The 18,044-nt window shown below is 32.4% G+C and overlaps 2 protein-coding genes across 9 annotated transcripts; one reads left to right on the top strand and one right to left on the bottom strand.

The window, feature by feature from the left end:
* The first annotated feature begins 2,958 nt into the window (after positions 1-2,958).
* TGA9 (bZIP transcription factor family protein) lies at positions 2,959-8,582 on the top strand. Of its 6 annotated transcripts, none has more exons than XM_088817285.1 (12): positions 3,138-3,488; positions 3,620-3,717; positions 4,075-4,172; positions 4,354-4,566; positions 5,283-5,327; positions 5,487-5,546; positions 5,647-5,724; positions 5,841-5,889; positions 6,602-6,873; positions 6,976-7,197; positions 7,881-8,023; positions 8,136-8,582. In XM_088817285.1, the coding sequence occupies exons 1-12, from the start codon at positions 3,397-3,399 to the stop codon at positions 8,224-8,226; spliced, it is 1,461 nt and encodes a 486-aa protein (XP_088673411.1). In that variant the 5' UTR covers positions 3,138-3,396; the 3' UTR covers positions 8,227-8,582. The 6 variants fall into 6 exon arrangements, with proteins under 6 accessions (XP_088673414.1, XP_088673415.1, XP_088673411.1 ...); XM_088817287.1 differs by having other exon boundaries at positions 3,155-3,488; positions 4,075-4,166; XM_088817286.1 differs by having other exon boundaries at positions 3,155-3,488; positions 4,075-4,169.
* Positions 8,583-13,203: 4,621 nt separating this feature from the next.
* On the bottom strand, positions 13,204-15,409 carry LOC105969950 (uncharacterized). Of its 3 annotated transcripts, none has more exons than XM_088817284.1 (5): positions 15,227-15,409; positions 14,797-15,071; positions 14,328-14,539; positions 13,960-14,221; positions 13,204-13,704 (listed from the first exon to the last, which is right to left on the bottom strand). In XM_088817284.1, the coding sequence occupies exons 2-5, from the start codon at positions 15,067-15,069 to the stop codon at positions 13,384-13,386; spliced, it is 1,068 nt and encodes a 355-aa protein (XP_088673410.1). In that variant the 5' UTR covers positions 15,070-15,071; positions 15,227-15,409; the 3' UTR covers positions 13,204-13,383. The 3 variants fall into 3 exon arrangements, with proteins under 3 accessions (XP_088673410.1, XP_088673409.1, XP_012850172.2); XM_088817283.1 differs by having other exon boundaries at positions 15,168-15,240; XM_012994718.2 differs by lacking the exon at positions 15,227-15,409 and having other exon boundaries at positions 14,797-15,209.
* Positions 15,410-18,044: the final 2,635 nt, after the last annotated feature.

Genomic DNA, 18,044 nt, shown 5'->3' with positions numbered 1-18,044 from the left:
TGTATAGGGTAAATTACAACCACCCCTTGAGGTATGGTTAAATTACAAAAAACCCCTCTTGTTTGGGTAATTGCAACCACCCCTTAACTATAAATCTTCTTATACGTCCACCCTTGCGGTTTCAAATTTAGTGGAATCTTCAAGATTATATGGAATATTATCAGTTTTGTACCCGTTTTATCCCATTCCAACTCCACATTTTGAAGCAAGATGATCATAATATGTGTTTTTTGACTTGTATATATTATATTGTAGTGCATCAGAAACTGTATTTTTACACAAAACGAGTACAAGCTAGAGCACATTCCACAAAAACTAGATGATTATGTTGAATTTGACACCATAAGGGTGGAGATGTAAGAAAAAATCATAGTTGAGGGGTAGATGTAATTATCCAAACAAGAGGGGTTTTTTTGTGAATTGACCATACCTCGGGGGGTGTTTGTAATTTGCCCTAATTTATAAGTGTAATTTTTTAACAAAAAATGAAATCTTCAGAAAATTTTGAAATTTGTAACTTTTGGTATTTAGGATTAAAAAATTTGTAACGGTGGACATTATATATATATATATATATATATATATATATATATATATATATATATATATATATATATATATATATATATATATATAAAATATTAATTTTAAGCCTCTAAAGAGCGAGTCAATCTTTGTGCATGAAACATGACCGGTGATTTATTTATTCAATTCCAATTGTCAATTTTAATCCTAATAATTTAAAATTTAGTGCAAGGTTCTAATTGGAATATGACTTATTCAAATTGTTGGCTTTCAAGTTACTTGAACAGCTTAATTATCACAATTACAGAAGTTATTAAGTTTCTAATGGTTGACTACAAGCAACATTATAATATGTTCGTATAACAAGATTTTAACGAATGATTTCGAATAGTTTGGTTTGGTTTTCAGTCGATCCTGCTTCCGATACAATGTTAGTAGTTATTTGACCGAGAATGTAATTATCATTAATCTTGAAGTAATGATAACTTAATACATGACATAATCCTAATGGAAACTTAAGCTCTATATAGTTAATATGATGAGTTCAGATTCATGAACAACTACTCCATTGGAACATATCTCTCTGTCTGGACCAAAATTTGTCTGAATCAATCATTAGTATAAGCTAAGTATGGAGAATAATTGGTAGGGGAATATTTTAAATATATAATATATAAATATTGTTACATCAATAATCCACCTCTTTTTGAAATAGATCATGGGGCCATCTATCACAGATTTCATTTCTAAAAAAATCTAATTTTTTTAGATAATATATATTTTTTTAATTAAAAAAAAACTTGATTGTTACCAAGAATATACCACACCTAAATTATATTCAAATTAAAAATAAATTGTGTCCCTAAAAAACATGAATATGAAGGCCCATTGCCAAGAATAGGAACAAAATATCTATACCTTTCTCCTACATGACAAATGAGGTAGTTTACAGGTTGGCCATAAATTGGTTTTCTTATAGCAAACAAACCATACCTAATATGTTCTTAAGTGGACCTTAATTATATCAAGAATTTTAATTAATTGAATTCCACTTTATCTTACCATGGACCTCCCTAATTCCGTCGACAAAAACTAGGCCGATTAGGGTTTTGTAGATGCTACACTCGGTGAAATACATCGAGAGATCAATCATGCATCATTGATCTACACATAATAACACATACCCAGTGTTTTTCACCCGTGTAGCATCTTATAGACCAACAATTAGGGAGAATGTATATAGAAAAATAATGGAAAAAATTGAAATGATTTAGTTGGGGGAAGCTGAAATTATATTGGATTAAATTGAAAATCAGGGAGAATTAATTAATTAAATTAAGGGGGAAAAGAATCTTTAATATGGCATGGCATTGGCTGAATGACAGGGAATGGATGTTGACCTATCAACAAAGGGGATAATACCAAATAAATCCATTTCAAAGCTTTTGATTATATTTAACAAGTGGGTGTTTTTATTGGTGATTAATAATTTAATTAATTTGGTTTAGGTTGAAAGGATATATAAGCAACATCTTGAATATACAATATTTATATATGATAAATCTTGTCAAGGGGGTGGTGAGTTGTCAAATGCACAAACAACACAAAAAGTAAACTTCTCCGGCCATATAAGTGCGTTCTGATTGGTGGATTAAAAGAGCGTGATATTTAACGACTTCAGCTCGATGTTTTTTACTGCATCATAGTTTAATTTGCAGACTATTGCACGAAAACGAGGTTTATCAAATGTAATTGTTGTTGTTCTCTCAAGACTCCATCTTTATATTTTTTTTAAACATTTGAATGCAACCCTCATCTCATCTCCCTTAATTAAAATACTAATAATTAGATAAAATATCTCAACTTATTAATTCTTTCTCTGTAATTTAATAATCTCAACTAGTTATTCTAGAATTTCATTACATATAGCATAAGAAAACAAATTGCAATTATTTCAAAATTACAACCACCTCCAAAACATTACATGAAATTCTGCAATTAGTACTTGGAATTCCCAAGAGGCCCATAATAAAGGGCCAATAAGAAATCACAGGCAGTTAGAGAGAGAGAGAGAGAGAGAGAGAGAGTGGAGTAGGAGTCAGTGATTCTAGTGGTTTCCTGCAAAAAGACCCCACCATTTTTTTCCTTCTGTGTGTAACAATATATGTATATACAAACAATTTAATGTTGTTTTTTTTCAGACATGTATAATATATGTTATGTGCAGGACAAGATTTTCTGATCATCATCAGTTTAAATTCTGATACATCTAATAATTACTACTACTACTATACTTCCACCCCCTACCACCTACTACACTGGCCATACAAGAGTTCACATAAAGCAAAAACAAATTCAAACAGAATAATCAGAAAAATAAAAAGCTTTCCTTCATTTCATATACATGGATAGACAGAGACCCCTCTAAAGATCAAGACTTTCAACCTAAGAGAGAGAGAGAGAGAGAGAGAGAGAGAGAGAGAGAGAGAGAGAGAGAGAGAGAGAGAGAGAGATGTTTTTTATGAGAAAAAGACTGGACCCTCTTCTCCTTTGGTGGCTATAGTACTATTATTAGGATATATATATATCTATATCTATATATATATATATATGTACACTTTGACAAGAAAGGTTTGATCTTTACTTCTCATAAATCAAAGTGCCCATCTCTCACAGTTGGGGTTTGGTTCTTCTCTTTTGCCCTTCAAGAAAGTGGACTTTTTTCTGTGTTGAAATCCCTCAACACATCAAAAATTTTCTTGCAAGAACAAAGAAAGAAACTGCAGTTTATAAATTCTTTGTCTGAAAATCATATTTTTATGAAAATGGTCTGAAAAGAAGAAACAAAAAGGACAAGGGTTTTCTTCTTGCATGGCGAGTCACAGGTTTGGGGAAGAATCTGGACCTTCCCACCACCACCATCTTCCATATGCACTTCCCCACATGCTCAGCTCAAGTTTCTTGTAAGCCCAAATGAAAAAGATTCCATTTTTATTTAATTTTTGATACTTATTTCAACACTTCTCTCTCTCTCTCTCTCTCTCTCTCTCTCTCTCTCTCTAATTAAATTTTCTTGATTTTAATTTTGGAAAAGGAATCAAGAAGGGTCAAGCTTTGATTTTGGGGAGCTGGAGCAGGCTATAGTGCTGCAAGGAGTCAAGAAGATCAATAATGATCATGACAAGAAACAACGTATGCTACTATCTTTCCCCCCCTTACGTTTTACTGTGTGTAACCAACTCCAAAACACACACTGAAAAAGGTGGGGGTGGGGGTGGGGGGTGGATATTTTTGAGAAAGAAATCATTCTTGGACATGGGTTTTGAATGGCGTGGGGTTTCAATTAAGGAAATAAAACCTCACCTGCTTGCTTGCATGATTCTTTTTACTGACTCCATAACTGCTTAAAGATGTCTCTTTTATTCTTTTCTTTGGGGTTTTATATATATATTTATGTATGTCTGAAAATTAAGAAAAAAAAAACATGGTATATATGTGTTTGAATTTTGTTTGTGGTGGTGATCTTGAAAGATTTTGATTTTGTTGCAGCTTTAATATACAGCAGCAGCAGCACAGTAAGGCCTGCAGCAACTCTGGAAATGTTCCCTTCTTGGCCAATCAGATTCCACCACCATACCCCAGTAGTAGTACTACTTTCTCTTTGACCATTTCTGTATCTATATGTGTATGTATATATGTAACTGAAAATTATGGGGTTTTTTATGCTTATCTATTAAGTGGGGTTATGTTCTTGGAGCTTTCTTGATGGTGATGAAAGCCATGTTGACTTAATTCTTTTCTTCCGGTGGTTTTTAATTAAACAATTAGGGAAGCTCAAAATCAGGCGGCGGCGGCGGAGGAGGGGAAGAGAGTACTGATTCTGGATCGGCGGCGAATACACTTTCCACCACCGCGCCGGAGTCTCCAGTCAGCACAAAGCCGTCGTCTTCCGACCACCACCACCTCCAGCCACCGCAAATGGACGGCGCCGGCGGTTTTTCGCAGACTCATCAAACAGCTGGCAGACAAACCCCAGAAAAGGTAGCATCTTTAATACTTTCTCTCTCTTCTAATCCCAATAACTGTGAGAAGATTTTGCATGAAAAGGGTTCTGGTTTTGATTTGATTTCTTCTCTGACATGTAATAATCCGAAGAGAAAGAAAAAGGTGGAATCTTTATTACATTAGTGTGTGTTTAATTAAATTTAAATTATCTTAATTCTTACAACTCTATTATTATTATTATTATAAATTAATATTTTATGTATGTGTCTTGTCCTCCATCATCACACCAAACTACAGTTGAAGTCCTAGATCATAATAATTACCTACTTTCTTTTTCCCATCTCCAAGAACTGTAGTTCAAATTTTTTTTTTTTTCTGTAATTGCAATAAATCTTTATTGGGAGCAGAGAAAACAATGAATGGAATTTAATAAACATTTCATTATTATTTTCAAGATATACTAATATACTAAATTGTGTTTTCTTGATTTTTTTTGGTTAATAAAAATTAAAGATGATATCTTTGTAAAGATTATGCTATTGCTGACACGTTATCACCCACCCCCACCCACCCACCAACCCCCCCCCCCCCCCCCCAAACCCAACTCAAGATTATTTATTCTTAGCTGCTCCTATTTGACTGTAGATTTAAATACATTAAAAGTCATTGCGAAAAAAAAAAATACATTAAAAGTCTACCAAAAAATAAATCTTTTTATTTTTTGCTTGAAATTAATTTTGAAAATGATGCAGAGAAGAGAGCCTGGTTCTGATTCAAACAAAGCGGTTGACGCTAAGGTGATGAATAATTAATTAATTAATTAACCCACGTTATGCACATGCATGAATGCATGGAATTCTGTAATAATTTTCCTGTACCTTAAATATTGGTAATAATTTATGTGAAAGAATAAAAATTTGATCTTGAAACTAATGTTTCTCTTCTTGTTTTTTCAGACATTGAGAAGATTAGCCCAGAACAGAGAAGCAGCAAGAAAGAGCAGGCTTAGGAAAAAGGTGGCTCCTTTTTTAACATTATATGTATATATATATATATATATATGTATGTATATGTAATTATGTATATAATGGTCTTTATTTTATTTTTATTTACCAGGCCTATGTGCAGCAGCTAGAATCAAGCAGAATCAGGCTAACTCAGCTGGAACAAGATCTTCATAGGGCAAGGTCACAGGTAATAATCCTCAACTTATTTTACATTTGGACAATAAATAATTATTGCAATTTTGATTTTTATTAATATTTTTTATTTTAAAACTCAACCATTCTCAACCACTTTGGTGGAAACAGGGAATTTTCTTAGGAGGAGGTGGGGTTGCAGGTGGGAGTATTAGCTCTGGTATGTGTCTATCTCCCTCTTTGTAATTTACTAAACTGCCCCAGTCTTTTTTCACCTTGCAGTGTGTGTGTGTGTGTGTGTGTGTGAGAAATGCAAGAGGGACAAATGAGTCATTTTCAATTTTGTAAACTTAATTACCACAATGTGATCAAGCCCTTTAATTCTTTACTGAGGTGGCTGTTTTTTCAGACAAGTAATCCAAAAATCTTGACCAGAAGATCCTCAAAGATATCAAATTTTCAAACAAGACTAGGTTTCAAATCTTTACCTGATGCAAATAAAAAAATAATATTTTGCATTTGACTAAAGGATTTCTGCTTCTCCATTGCCATGTCAGATTTTTTCAATGACTTATTCAGGAAAAAAATAAAAAGAAAGGAATCTTTATATATATATATATATATATATATATATATATATATATATATATATATATATATATATATATATATTATAATTTATTTGAAATATTTGGAATCTTTCAAGTTCAGCCCCTCAAATTCTTGAATTCTGGCACCAACTATTTGTAGCTTAGCAGAAAAAGAAAACAATTTTCTTACAATGTGATAAAACATATAAATAAAAATGCAATGAATAAAATAAAATAAAGAATAAAGTAAAATTGGTTGTGGTAGGTGCTAAAAGTTTAATTTCTCTTCACAATTAGTATTTAGAATAATAATAATTATAATAAATATTTATTTCGTCCTAGGTGGCGCAATATTCGACATGGAGTACGCAAGATGGTTAGACGAAGACCTAAGGCACATGTCCGAACTTCGAACCGCAGTTCAAGCACATTTAACCGATGGCGATTTGAGAGTAATAGTGGATGCATATATTTCGCATTACGACGAAATTTTCCGACTAAAAGGTGTTGCTGCAAAATCCGATGTTTTCCACCTCATCACCGGCATGTGGGCCACCCCTGCCGAGCGGTGCTTTCTTTGGATGGGTGGTTTTCGACCGTCCGATCTAATCAAGGTTCGGTTAATTAATTAATTCTTGCAATGCAAATGATTAATTAAATAATTAATTAAATATTAATTAATCCCAATTAATGGTTCTTTGTTTTTCCGTGATTAGATGTTGATTTCGCAATTAGACCCGCTAACGGAGCAGCAAATAATGGGGATTTACGGCCTGCAGCAGACCTCACAGCAAGCCGAAGACGCACTCTCACAAGGATTGGAACAACTGCAACAATCTTTAATCGACACTATTGCTAATGGTTCGATAAACGATAGCATGCATCACATGGCAGTTGCATTAGGGAAGCTAGCTAATCTCGAAGGCTTCGTTCGACAGGTAATTAAATTTGTTTTTTCTTCGTTTAATCGTCTTTTTTTGTGCTTAATAATTTAATATAAAGTAGTAATAGTATGATATATGTGTTATTATTTTTGGTGGCACATTGATTTGATAAGTCATACTTTAACTAGTGAGATAGGGTGATAAGTGATAAGAAAGCAAATGTCGGGGGGCGAGCGATAAAAAAAAAATCGAAAAGTAGCAAAAGAGCAAATATAAGAAAGCTGGGAAAGAAAATAATACTTCCTCCTCAAGGAAATAACTTTTGTGCAATGTGACAAAGTCTTTATTAAAAATTGCTTTTAGGGTTACATATTGGAATTATGTGACAAATAAGTCCACTTATGGTGGATCCCCCCACACCTGATCTTAATGGTTATATGACTAACCAATCATATATGCTCATGCAATTTTATTTTTTTAATTAGTTTTATAATAATGTAAATCAGTAGCTAATGATGTGAATAATCAAAATATTGATAATTTTGATTAAAGCTAGGATCTTTAATTATAATAAGACAAAGGGTTTGATTTGAAATGTTTGTATATTATAGACTTATTGTTTTTGTATTATGAGCTGTCTGCAGCTGAAGTCCATAAATTGAAATTTATTACAAGTTTATTGACTTTAATTATCTAAATTATTATTTTAATTTTTTTGAGAATTTTAATTAATACAGGCTGATAATTTAAGGCAACAAACACTTCACCAGCTTCGTCGAATATTGACCGTTCGACAAGCAGCGCGTTGCTTCTTGGTTATCGGAGAGTACTATGGTCGTTTACGAGCTTTGAGTTCACTATGGGCATCAAGGCCTCGAGAGTACGAATGTTCCTTCTTTTTTTTTTTTTTAATTTACTTTGTTATGAAAATCGAATCTTGCAAAATTCGTATTTTTTGTATTTAATTAATTAAATGTATTCTAAAATTGCAGGGCTCTGCAAATGGCTGATGATAATTCATGCCAAACAACAACTGATCTGCACATGGTACAATCTTCACAGAACCAGTTCTCGAATTTCTGATCGCGCACGCGGTACGAGGTTGTCGATTATCGTTAGATTACCGTGGCTTCGATGCATGTTATTACAGCATGCATTGAGGTTGAAAAATTAGAGGCTACTTTTAGAGAGGAGAGAATTAATTAAAAAATAGAGTTGTTTTTTTTCTCCTGTAATTCTTCTTCTGCCTAGCTAGATTTTGAATGTTTCTTACATTACATAATTGGTGGTACTCTTGTACATGCAAAATCAGTATTTATGCAAATTATCTTGGTAACTCAAAAAAAAAAATTTATTTGAATTTGTGTTTTTTATTCTTAAGATAAGAATTGAGTATTACAAGATTAAATCGTGATTGTTGATTTATATGCTTATAGAAATCAATCTTATCTAGTTGTAACAGTTTATTTGTTAGGACATGATATGCCTATTGGCCCAGCCCAATAGACTCATATTTACTGGACCACATGTCTAGTTTAATAGCTATTTCTACGGAGGCCCAAACACATTCAAATTAGGTTTGGGCCCAACAAATTAACCGCAACCCAATCGACAAGGTATAAATAACGACATAATTCATTTATCAAAGGTACGTCCTATTATTGGAGTAATTATATAATTTGTATTCTCTCAACTATTTCCACAATCCGCATGTCTGACTTGAGCGTCGGAGGGTTTCCACCGGATCAACCCCCGGCCTAGTTCACGTGTTCTTTGTTCGCAAGTATCTCAGGGTCATCTAGCACGTGAGCAGTGATCCACTTTGCTCTTCTAGCTCCCTCGATCTCAACTACTGAAGGTGATCTATTTTTAGCATTATCAGAACAGTAGTATGCTGCAATTATTTTTGTAGACATAAATTATAACTACTAAAAACATAATATCATTCGGACGCAAAAGTTACGTACATTCACGAGTGACCTAATTTATATTTATTGTGTACATTAATTTGATTTGATCTTCAATTTGTATGCAATAAAAGAGTAACTTTTTATCATAAACCGGATGTATATTATTATAGTGAAAGATATATTTTTGGATGAATATGAAGAAATAGATTCCTTAAGATGATATTATCTTTTATTTATGTATTTAATTTTCTAATATTTTTTTGGTTGGTGTGGGGTTGTGTAGTAGTTGTTTGGTGGTTTATATATAATAAAAGCACAAAGGACAAAATCAAATTGGAGTAAATTCATGGAGAGGTTATGGAGTTTTGTCTTTTTTTCCCCCTTTAAATTTGACAAGGATCTTATCAAAATTCTCTCAATTTATTTTCTATTATAAACTATATTATCAATTATGAATTAAATGCGTCCCGAAGGATGAACTGACGGCTGGAGCAAGTGAGTTTGTATCAATTAATTTAGGTTCGACTCCCTTTATCAGCGATCGCTAGATCGAACTTGTCACACATGATTAGCCTAGTGTGTTTTACGTGTGCTAATAGTTCCAATTTATTTTTCAGAAAACAATTAGGTATTTTATATTAAATTTCCCTGATTTAATCAATAACTACAGATGTCTTTTTATATATTTTAATTATATGATGTTGAATATACATCCAACACATATAACTTGCTAAAAAAAATACAACAATTATTACAAAAGAAGCATACAATTACTTAATTATGATTTTCTAGGAGACACTTTCAATAAATAAATAAATAAAATAATAATTTAAAGCATGATAACAATGTAATAAACAACAAGATAACGACACTAACTAACATAACCCCTTTAGCAAATTAGCCGCATTCTCTTTGCTAGATTCGTTGTTTAATATTCATAACAAATTAATCCAAAATTAATTTAATATTTTAATTTCGTATGGCCCTCCCATTAGGGAAAAATATATTATTTTGTAATCTAAAATAATTTATGTCACAATCAGCGTGCTTTTGCAAATTACGTAAGTCGATTGTATACATAAAATGGAATTAATTTAATCAAATATCCTTTTACAAATAATTAGGTCTCTTGCAATCAAATAATTATTTTTTGTCTTAAGATAAAAGTTATAAAAAAGTTAAAAGGCAAATAGTGCAACATGACCTTTTTTTTTTAAGTACAAAAATTAATATACTAATCAAGCTTAGATTTAAATTTTACTAATTGAATAACTAATTGTTCACCTATTGAAAATTTCTATTTGAATAAAAATTAAAATTAAAATTGGTTAACTTGTTTGACATTTTTACAGTCAACTAGTAGATCTTGATTATGAGTTACTAAAAAATAATATTATTTAAAGGGATAATTAGCAAGAACCCCCTCATCTAGGTAAATGAGTTAAGAAAACACCCCCTTCCAAAAATAATTAGAGAAAACCCCCTTACCTAATATTCCACCCAAGTGATATTTTTATAATTCCAAAACTACCCTTAATTGTCTACTATACTCTTTCAAACCCTAATCTTATTTTCTCTTCTCTCCCGTCTCTTCTTTCCCCGTCCATTCTCTGTTTTTTTTTTCTCCATTTTATACTTTTCTCTCTCAATTCTTAGATTACTCTCTCTTGATCGGAAGATGAAGAACCAACCGGAACGGAACAACGATGCTAATTCCGTTGAAGCCATTGTCGTCGGTGCCGTCTCCTTCGCCGTCGCTGACGAAGTCGGGATCGGGGTCGTCGTCGGAAGATCTTAACAAAAGCCATAAATTGTCGATTTGTCATCGAAATCAGATTTTTGATGGGTGGTGGTTCTGATTTGGTTGGTGGTGCGAGTTGTGATTTTATTTATTTATTTGTAATTAAAAAACCATCATAATATCAAAGTAAGGTGATGATGTGTGTTGTGACGGCGGTGTGGTGACGATGGGGAGGCAGATTTAGGGTTTTTTGGTGGATTGAACGGATGAAGGCGCGTGTAGAGAATTTCGCGCAGGCTGTTACCTTAATCGACTATGTACATGTTCATAGTCGATTAAGCTAATCGACTATGCTCTGGTAGTCGATTAAGGTTCATCGACTCCAATTTTTTTTATTTTTTTTTGGATTTTTTGTTTATTGCTTTCAATTGTATAAATCATTTATAATATTTGTATATTTTTTTGTTTTTGTTATATATAGTTGATTTTGTATTTTTTTCGCAGTTGTGATTTGTTATTTTTAGTATCAGATTCTTAATCGACTATGCTTCACATCAAAGTCGATTACTATAACTGATATAAAACAAAATTTAAAAACAAAAAAAAAATTAAATAATTAAATAATTTCCTTAATCGACTATGAAGCATAGTCGATTAAGGCTAATCGACTATGCTTCATAGTCGATTAAGGAAACTGATACAGAAAAGACGGAAGAAAAAAAACGGAAAAAATTAAAAATTAAAAAAAATCGCTGAGCGTGACCCAGTGATGATGTGGCGGGTGGGGGCAAAGCTGGAAAACATAATGACTGAAAATGGGTGTGGACTTTTCTCAAATGGACTAAAATATTTTGGGCCTCCCTCAATTAAAAAAAATAGTGAGGGGGTTTTCTCAAAGAGCCCCTTATTTAAAATATATTGTATATACATGATTGCAAAAGCTCAACCGTAGATTTATTAAGGGAAAAAAAAAAGATAAGGGCAGGTGCCTGATTGCACCAAGTGCAATGTTACGACTAGTTTGCAATTGTACCAAATCAAACACAAAACAATTATTTGTTCAAATCAAAATAATAATTATTTATTTAAATAATTGATGGGTGATTATTTAATAATTATTTAATTGCCGACACAATATCTGGCAGATTATTTCTATGAAGGGTGGATATGATTTTCTGGGATTATTATTTAACATTCTGTAAGCATCAGAGAGGTTGACATTTATTTTTTTATAATAATTTTATTTTTGTTTTCAACATTTTATAATAATTTTAAGAGTAAACTGCAAAAACTACCCCTGTATAATCTCGAAATAGCAAAAACCCCCCTGTGATAAATAAACTAGCAAAAACCTCCCCTGTGAAATTATTTAAATAGCAAAAACCCCCCTATGGAACTATTTGAGGGTTGACTTGATATAAAAAGACACAAATACCCCTGGAGTCTTGCAATTAATAAATTCTTATATTTTATAAATATTTTAATTATTTTATTTAAAAAATAATCAATTTAGTTGTTTACTATTTTTTTTTAATTTCTAAACAAACAAATTAAAAAGAATAAATATACATATAATATGTATATATATAAATACATTTTGAGGGACAATTTTGTCATTTCAAGTCTAAAAAATCAGCTAGGGGGGATTCTGCCTTTGACTAAATTTCACAGGGGGGTTTTTGCTAGTTTATTTATCACAGGGGGGTTTTCGCTATTTTGAGATAACACAGGGGTAGTATTTGCAGTTTACTCTAATTTTAAATTAGACAACTTTGTATTACTCGATTTATGTTTTTAATTTTTTTTTTAGAAATGCATTATTTAATTTCAGTTATTATAAAAATCAGAGCCCCTTTTGGTAATTTGCACTCGGGCCCTTTTGGTTTTAAGTTGTATGGGCTGATAAATTAGTAATTAGATTTTTTTTATCCAAGCCCAGGTTGGAATAGTGGTCTATGACCAAATTACCCTTCTGTTCCAATTGATTATGAATCTAGCCCAACCCACTGAGATTGTGTAATCCTAAGTCGAGGCCCATTTTCATACACATTGTTAAATGACAAAATTGCCCTCACTTTCAGTAGGTAAATACATACATCACCACAGTTCGACCCGGACGTAAATCTGGATCGGGACCAATCCATATCAAAAGAGCCGATTAATCGTTGTGATCCGATTCTTTTTTACACGTTTAGTAAAAAGTCCAAAACACCCTTAGTTCGTTGTGATCCAAAAAAAATGTTGTACTAACTTTTGTTCTTCTCTTCAGTCGTCGTATCTTGGAGACAACTGCCAATAACCGAGAGGTATGGGGCAAATATGTCTTGAGAAAGAGAGAACTGAGTTCTTGCGTCGACAATCCAAATTCTTCTATATATTTCAAATTGCCATTTCGAAATATACCTCTAGTAACATAACGTACAATTTCATAGACAACTAAAAAAAATTCTTGAAACAAATAGAGTACATTCATTCTTTGTATCCACTAAAAAATGATCAAAAACTACTTACAAAGATCATCAATTTCACAATTTGTGATATATATATATATATAAGCAAGAATGAATAAATAAACCAATAAGTAGTAATTCAAGCATGTACATTGTACAATGGAGAATCTTCTCCGAGCAAAAGAGACCTTAAAATGGCTTCACAAACTGCAGTATCGTAGACTAGCAAGTGGCCCCCATCTGGAACTTCGTGGTATCGAATCCAAGGTAGCTTTTCGGACACATACCTTTGTAATTGAAACGGGACAACTTTGTCTTCGTAGCCTTGCCAAATATGAACCATTGATTCTTGTTTAGGGTAAGGATCTTGTAGATCCAATGGATCGAAATCCCACTTGCCGAATGCAACTATAAAGTCACGGCGTAGGGAGTTGAATACGGTTCGATCCCGTATTTTGTTCTGCATATTATTAAAGAGAAACATGATACGTTTCATAATCTTGATTATTCTTGAGTCGATTTTCGTAATCAAGATTTTGGAATATATTTTTCAAAGTTGGGGGTGATAGCAAATGTCACGAAAAATTATAGTTTATTGCACATAACCCCCTGTGTTATGTCTAATTGTCGAAAAAGCCCTCGTGTCATCTTAAAATTAAATTTTATTTTGCACTGATAATCTTATTTTTTGAAATGCAAAAAGTGGAAATTTTACCTGATTAAGCAATTGGTAACCCGGTGTGTTCTTCAATACCTCCAAATCTTTAGCACTGAAAAACGAGGGGTTTCTATCGAGCACCGTAGAAGAAGGAAACAATTTCTGAGTGAGCCACAAATGCAATAAACCAGGAGCACAACGAGCAACCATAACAGCCCATTTAGAAAGTCCCTTTCGATAATCGTCTTTCGTTAAGTAATTAGGAATCGAGGGCCATTTATAGTTTATGTAAGGAACCACTAGTGATACCCCAGCCAGCCTAAATCCAACACACACACATACACACAAAAAGGTGAAATTTTTGCAAGAATCGACATTGTGCTAAAAAGGCTAAAAGCGTAATTGTAGCCATTTTTTTTATTTACCTGTTCGGTATTCGTTTGAGGCAACTCCATAGAGGGTAGCACCCGAGCGATACTCCAAGAACGTAGAATTTCGATCCTAATTGTAATTTATCGGCAAGTTGTTCAATGTCGGATGCTTCGGTTTTTAACGATCTTTTCGGATTCGGATCGCTGTCTCCATATCCAGCTCGATCGAACAACACAAGGTATATCTTTAACTCATCCAATAGATCCTAAATACTAAAATCACATTAGGGATCCATTGCATTGCACACAACAAAGGGAATCAACTCCAAACTAGCACAAATCAAGAATGACAAAAATACCCTTGAATTAAAAATCCCTAATCTAACACATGTAGGAACTAAAATTTGTCACAGAAAACCCAAATACAACAAAAACCCAAATACAACACATGTATTAGGAACTAAAATTTGTCACAGAAATTAACCAAGATTGATAAATTAATGGGAGAAAAAAAAAAGATTACTTGGGATGCCATAAAGTTCATATCTTTGGAGCTGGCAAATCCATGAACAACAATAACTCTGTAAATGGAGTTGCTTTTGGGGACACCTCTCTCTGCATAAGCCAATAATCTGCCATCACTGAGCTTGATTCTTTGTGAGTTGCAACAACGTTGTACTTCATTAATGGATAAAGATTCCCCAGTTGTTTCGGAAAGAAGATGAGCTGGCTGTGTGGGCTGCTTTGCTAAACCCAGACAACCCATCATCAAACTCACCACTTTCTTGAAAACCATTTCTGTAAAAATCAAAATACATGAATCAAATGGCAAAAAAGAATAATTCAAGAATGTAAAAAATCAAGATTGGATTTTTATTTCTGTTTAAGCTTTACGATTTGGGATTTGTGAGAAATCAAACTCTGCAGCATAAGAAAATGGTGGGTCCGATTACCTTCATTATTAAATCTGAAATGCTAATTGTAGCGGGACTTTTACTGAAATTGGCTTATTTGCAGCGGTAGTCTCATTTATCAATTTTCTAACTTTCGAAAAAAACCGAAACGCTCTCAACTAAAAAAAATCGAAAACTTAGAATTTGAAGCTCGTTCGACAAATTCAAAAACGAACAACGATTTCTTCAATTGCTGGTCCGAATAACTTTTAAATGGTAAAAAGAAAGAAAAAACAAAAAAAAAAAATAATTAAAAGTCTGTTTAATCGTGCTATACAGCACGAGAAGTTTCAAAAAAGGGGAAAAGATTGAGTTACCCGTGCTGTACAGCACGGGAACTTGGGTTTCAATTTTTTTTTTTTTTTTTTTTTTTTTTTTTTTTTTTTTTTTGGTATTATTAATTTTCATATTCCTTTATATTATTAATTTTTATAATTTGGTAGGGTGATGATGGGGATTTTGACAAAAAAATTGATGATGAATGTAGAAACGAGTACAATAATCCGAATATGTGTTATCATGTTCCTTAAATAATTAGAAAATTCGATATTTAGAAAAAAATATTTAAAAAAAATAAAAAAATATTAAAACTTTAATCTCCCGTGTTGTAGAACACGGGAACTTGAATAATCTTCAAGTTCCCGTGTTCTGTAGAACGGGAACCTCATGTTTTTTGAGTTCTCCGTTCTGTAGAACACGGGAACATGAAGATTATTCAAGTTCCCGTGCTCTACAACACGGGAGATTCATATCTAAATATTTTTAATTTTTTTTCCGAAAATAAAAATTCAAAAAACAGTTTGAAGGTCCCGTTTTTTGGAGCACGAAAATTTGAATCTCCCGTTTTCTGGAGCACGGAAACTCGAAGAAAATTCAAGTTCCCGTTCTCTGCAGAACGGAGGATTCAAGCCGTTTGAATCTCCCGTTCTGCAGAGCACGGAAACTTGAATTTTCTTCGAGTTTCCGTGCTCCAGAAAACGGGAGATTCAATTTTTTTTACGAAATTCGAATTTCTAGAGAGTGTTTGGAATAGGAGAGAGAAATTGAAAAAAAAAATTTAAATGAAAAAGGTACCGCTGCAAATAAGCTAATTTCAGTAAAAGTCCCGCTGCAAATAGCAACACCCTTATTAAATTCCAATGTTGAATCATAGCTGATCAAATGATTTACCTTTTTTATTTATATATATATATATATAGAAAATAAAAATATGTTTTTTTTTAATGTGTTTTTTTCTTCTTTCATGTTTCTAATTAGGAAAATTAGTTAACAAAACAGGTTTGTTTATTTATTTAAATGTCTGGTTATGACAGTAAATGACAAAACAAATTAGTTGGCATTGCACACTACATATGTCTGCTGGCCCATATTCAATTATTACAATGAACTCTAATTTACTTATTATTATGTGGGACAAAGCATATATTCCTCATCATTCTTATGATTATTTTATTTACATTAATTAAAAATATATAAGTCTTTTTGCTTTGGGAATTTGAGTCCTCCAAGCAATAATATTTAAATTTACTTTTTTTTTTTGTTGATTTTAATAATATTTAAATTTACTAATTATCAAATATTCCAACTTACTTGTAACACTTTCACACTATTTGCTGTTCTGCTGGTCAAATTCAAATTTAATTGGATATTTAAAAGGCATATACTTTCTGCAGTCTATTAGAATATTGGAATCCTTTTGTGAAGCTTATGGCTATGTCTAAGAATATTCTATATGTACCATTTCTTGTGCCACCAGATTAACCACCTATTTGATACATATGTGTTTTTGATTGTTACTTGTATTTCGTGAGTGCGATGTACGAAGATATTCATCGTGAAAACAAAAGAATAATCGAAATAGTAAGATTAAATTTTTTTTTTTTTTTTTTTGGACAAAAGTTGATATGCAATGCATAGTAGTATAAAAGTATGTAAAAAAAATGACCTTGGTTGTTTTAAGTAGTTAATTAAGCCAAAATATATTAATCCTAATCCTAATTCAAATCATAGTTATAATTCTAATTTTGATCCTAATTACAATCCTAATTAATCCTAATATATTAATCTCAACTCCCTGCGGCCCAAATATTATATGGCCTAATATCTTAATTCGACATTCTTGGAACAGGCCCATAAGCATATGGGCCTGACTATGCCACAGGTCATATGGGCCCATTTATATTTTATTAATTAAATATTAAATACACATTTATTCCATATACTGATTGATATACATGATCAAAATTTTCTTTTTATTTTTTGTTTTTTGTTTCAAGAAACTAGTAATTGATCACATTGCCCGCATGGGTGTAGCTCAACTGGTTCCGGAGGTGGTAAGTTGGTGCAAGGTCCTAGGATCGAATCCTGGCAGCCGCAGTGTGGGAATTTCAACTCCAATGAGTTGGTTCCTTGAGGGCACCAGGTCCGGGTCCGCTACCTTAACGGGCCGTTGAATTACCATGATTTACATTCCTCCATCAATCCTTGTCGGGCCAAGTGATGGGGGCCCTGGGGGCGAGGGATTTCGCCTTTTGGTGCAAGTAATTGATCACATTAGCATTACACATAGAAAATACGTACAGACAAATTAAAGGGACACGTCACCAGTTATTCTGATCGATCTCAGACTCATCTTTAATTAACATGACAATTCATATATATGATGTGAAATTTTGGTGCTTCGATCTTCTTTTTTTTCTGTTTTCAACTCTGAGCAATTTGGCTTTTATTAAAGTCTTTTGTGGCAGAAAAGATATGTATAAATATGTATCTAATACTAATTATTAAGACAGAGTTGATATATATATATATTAAAAGT

This window comes from Erythranthe guttata, chromosome 4 (assembly GCF_056151865.1).
Source record: "Erythranthe guttata isolate IM_541 chromosome 4, IM_541, whole genome shotgun sequence".
Taxonomy (NCBI): Eukaryota; Viridiplantae; Streptophyta; class Magnoliopsida; order Lamiales; family Phrymaceae; genus Erythranthe; species Erythranthe guttata.
Note: the sequence above shows the minus strand (reverse complement) of the source record. Positions and strands in the feature narration are given on the sequence as shown.

Bases quoted from the DNA above. Each gene is read 5' to 3' on its own strand.
- LOC105969950 (XM_088817284.1), bottom strand. From the start codon at position 15,069: ATGGTTTTCAAGAAAGTGGTGAGTTTGATGATGGGTTGTCTGGGTTTA. The intron at 14,540-14,796 runs GTAATCTTTTTT...TTTAGTATTTAG, and splicing joins TGAACTTTATGGCATCCCAA to GATCTATTGGATGAGTTAAA. The intron at 13,705-13,959 runs GTAAAATTTCCA...AATAATATGCAG, and splicing joins GTTACCAATTGCTTAATCAG to AACAAAATACGGGATCGAAC.
- TGA9 (XM_088817285.1), top strand. From the start codon at position 3,397: ATGGCGAGTCACAGGTTTGGGGAAGAATCTGGACCTTCCCACCACCAC. The intron at 5,547-5,646 runs GTGGCTCCTTTT...TTTATTTACCAG, and splicing joins AGAGCAGGCTTAGGAAAAAG to GCCTATGTGCAGCAGCTAGA. The intron at 5,890-6,601 runs GTATGTGTCTAT...ATTTCGTCCTAG, and splicing joins AGGTGGGAGTATTAGCTCTG to GTGGCGCAATATTCGACATG.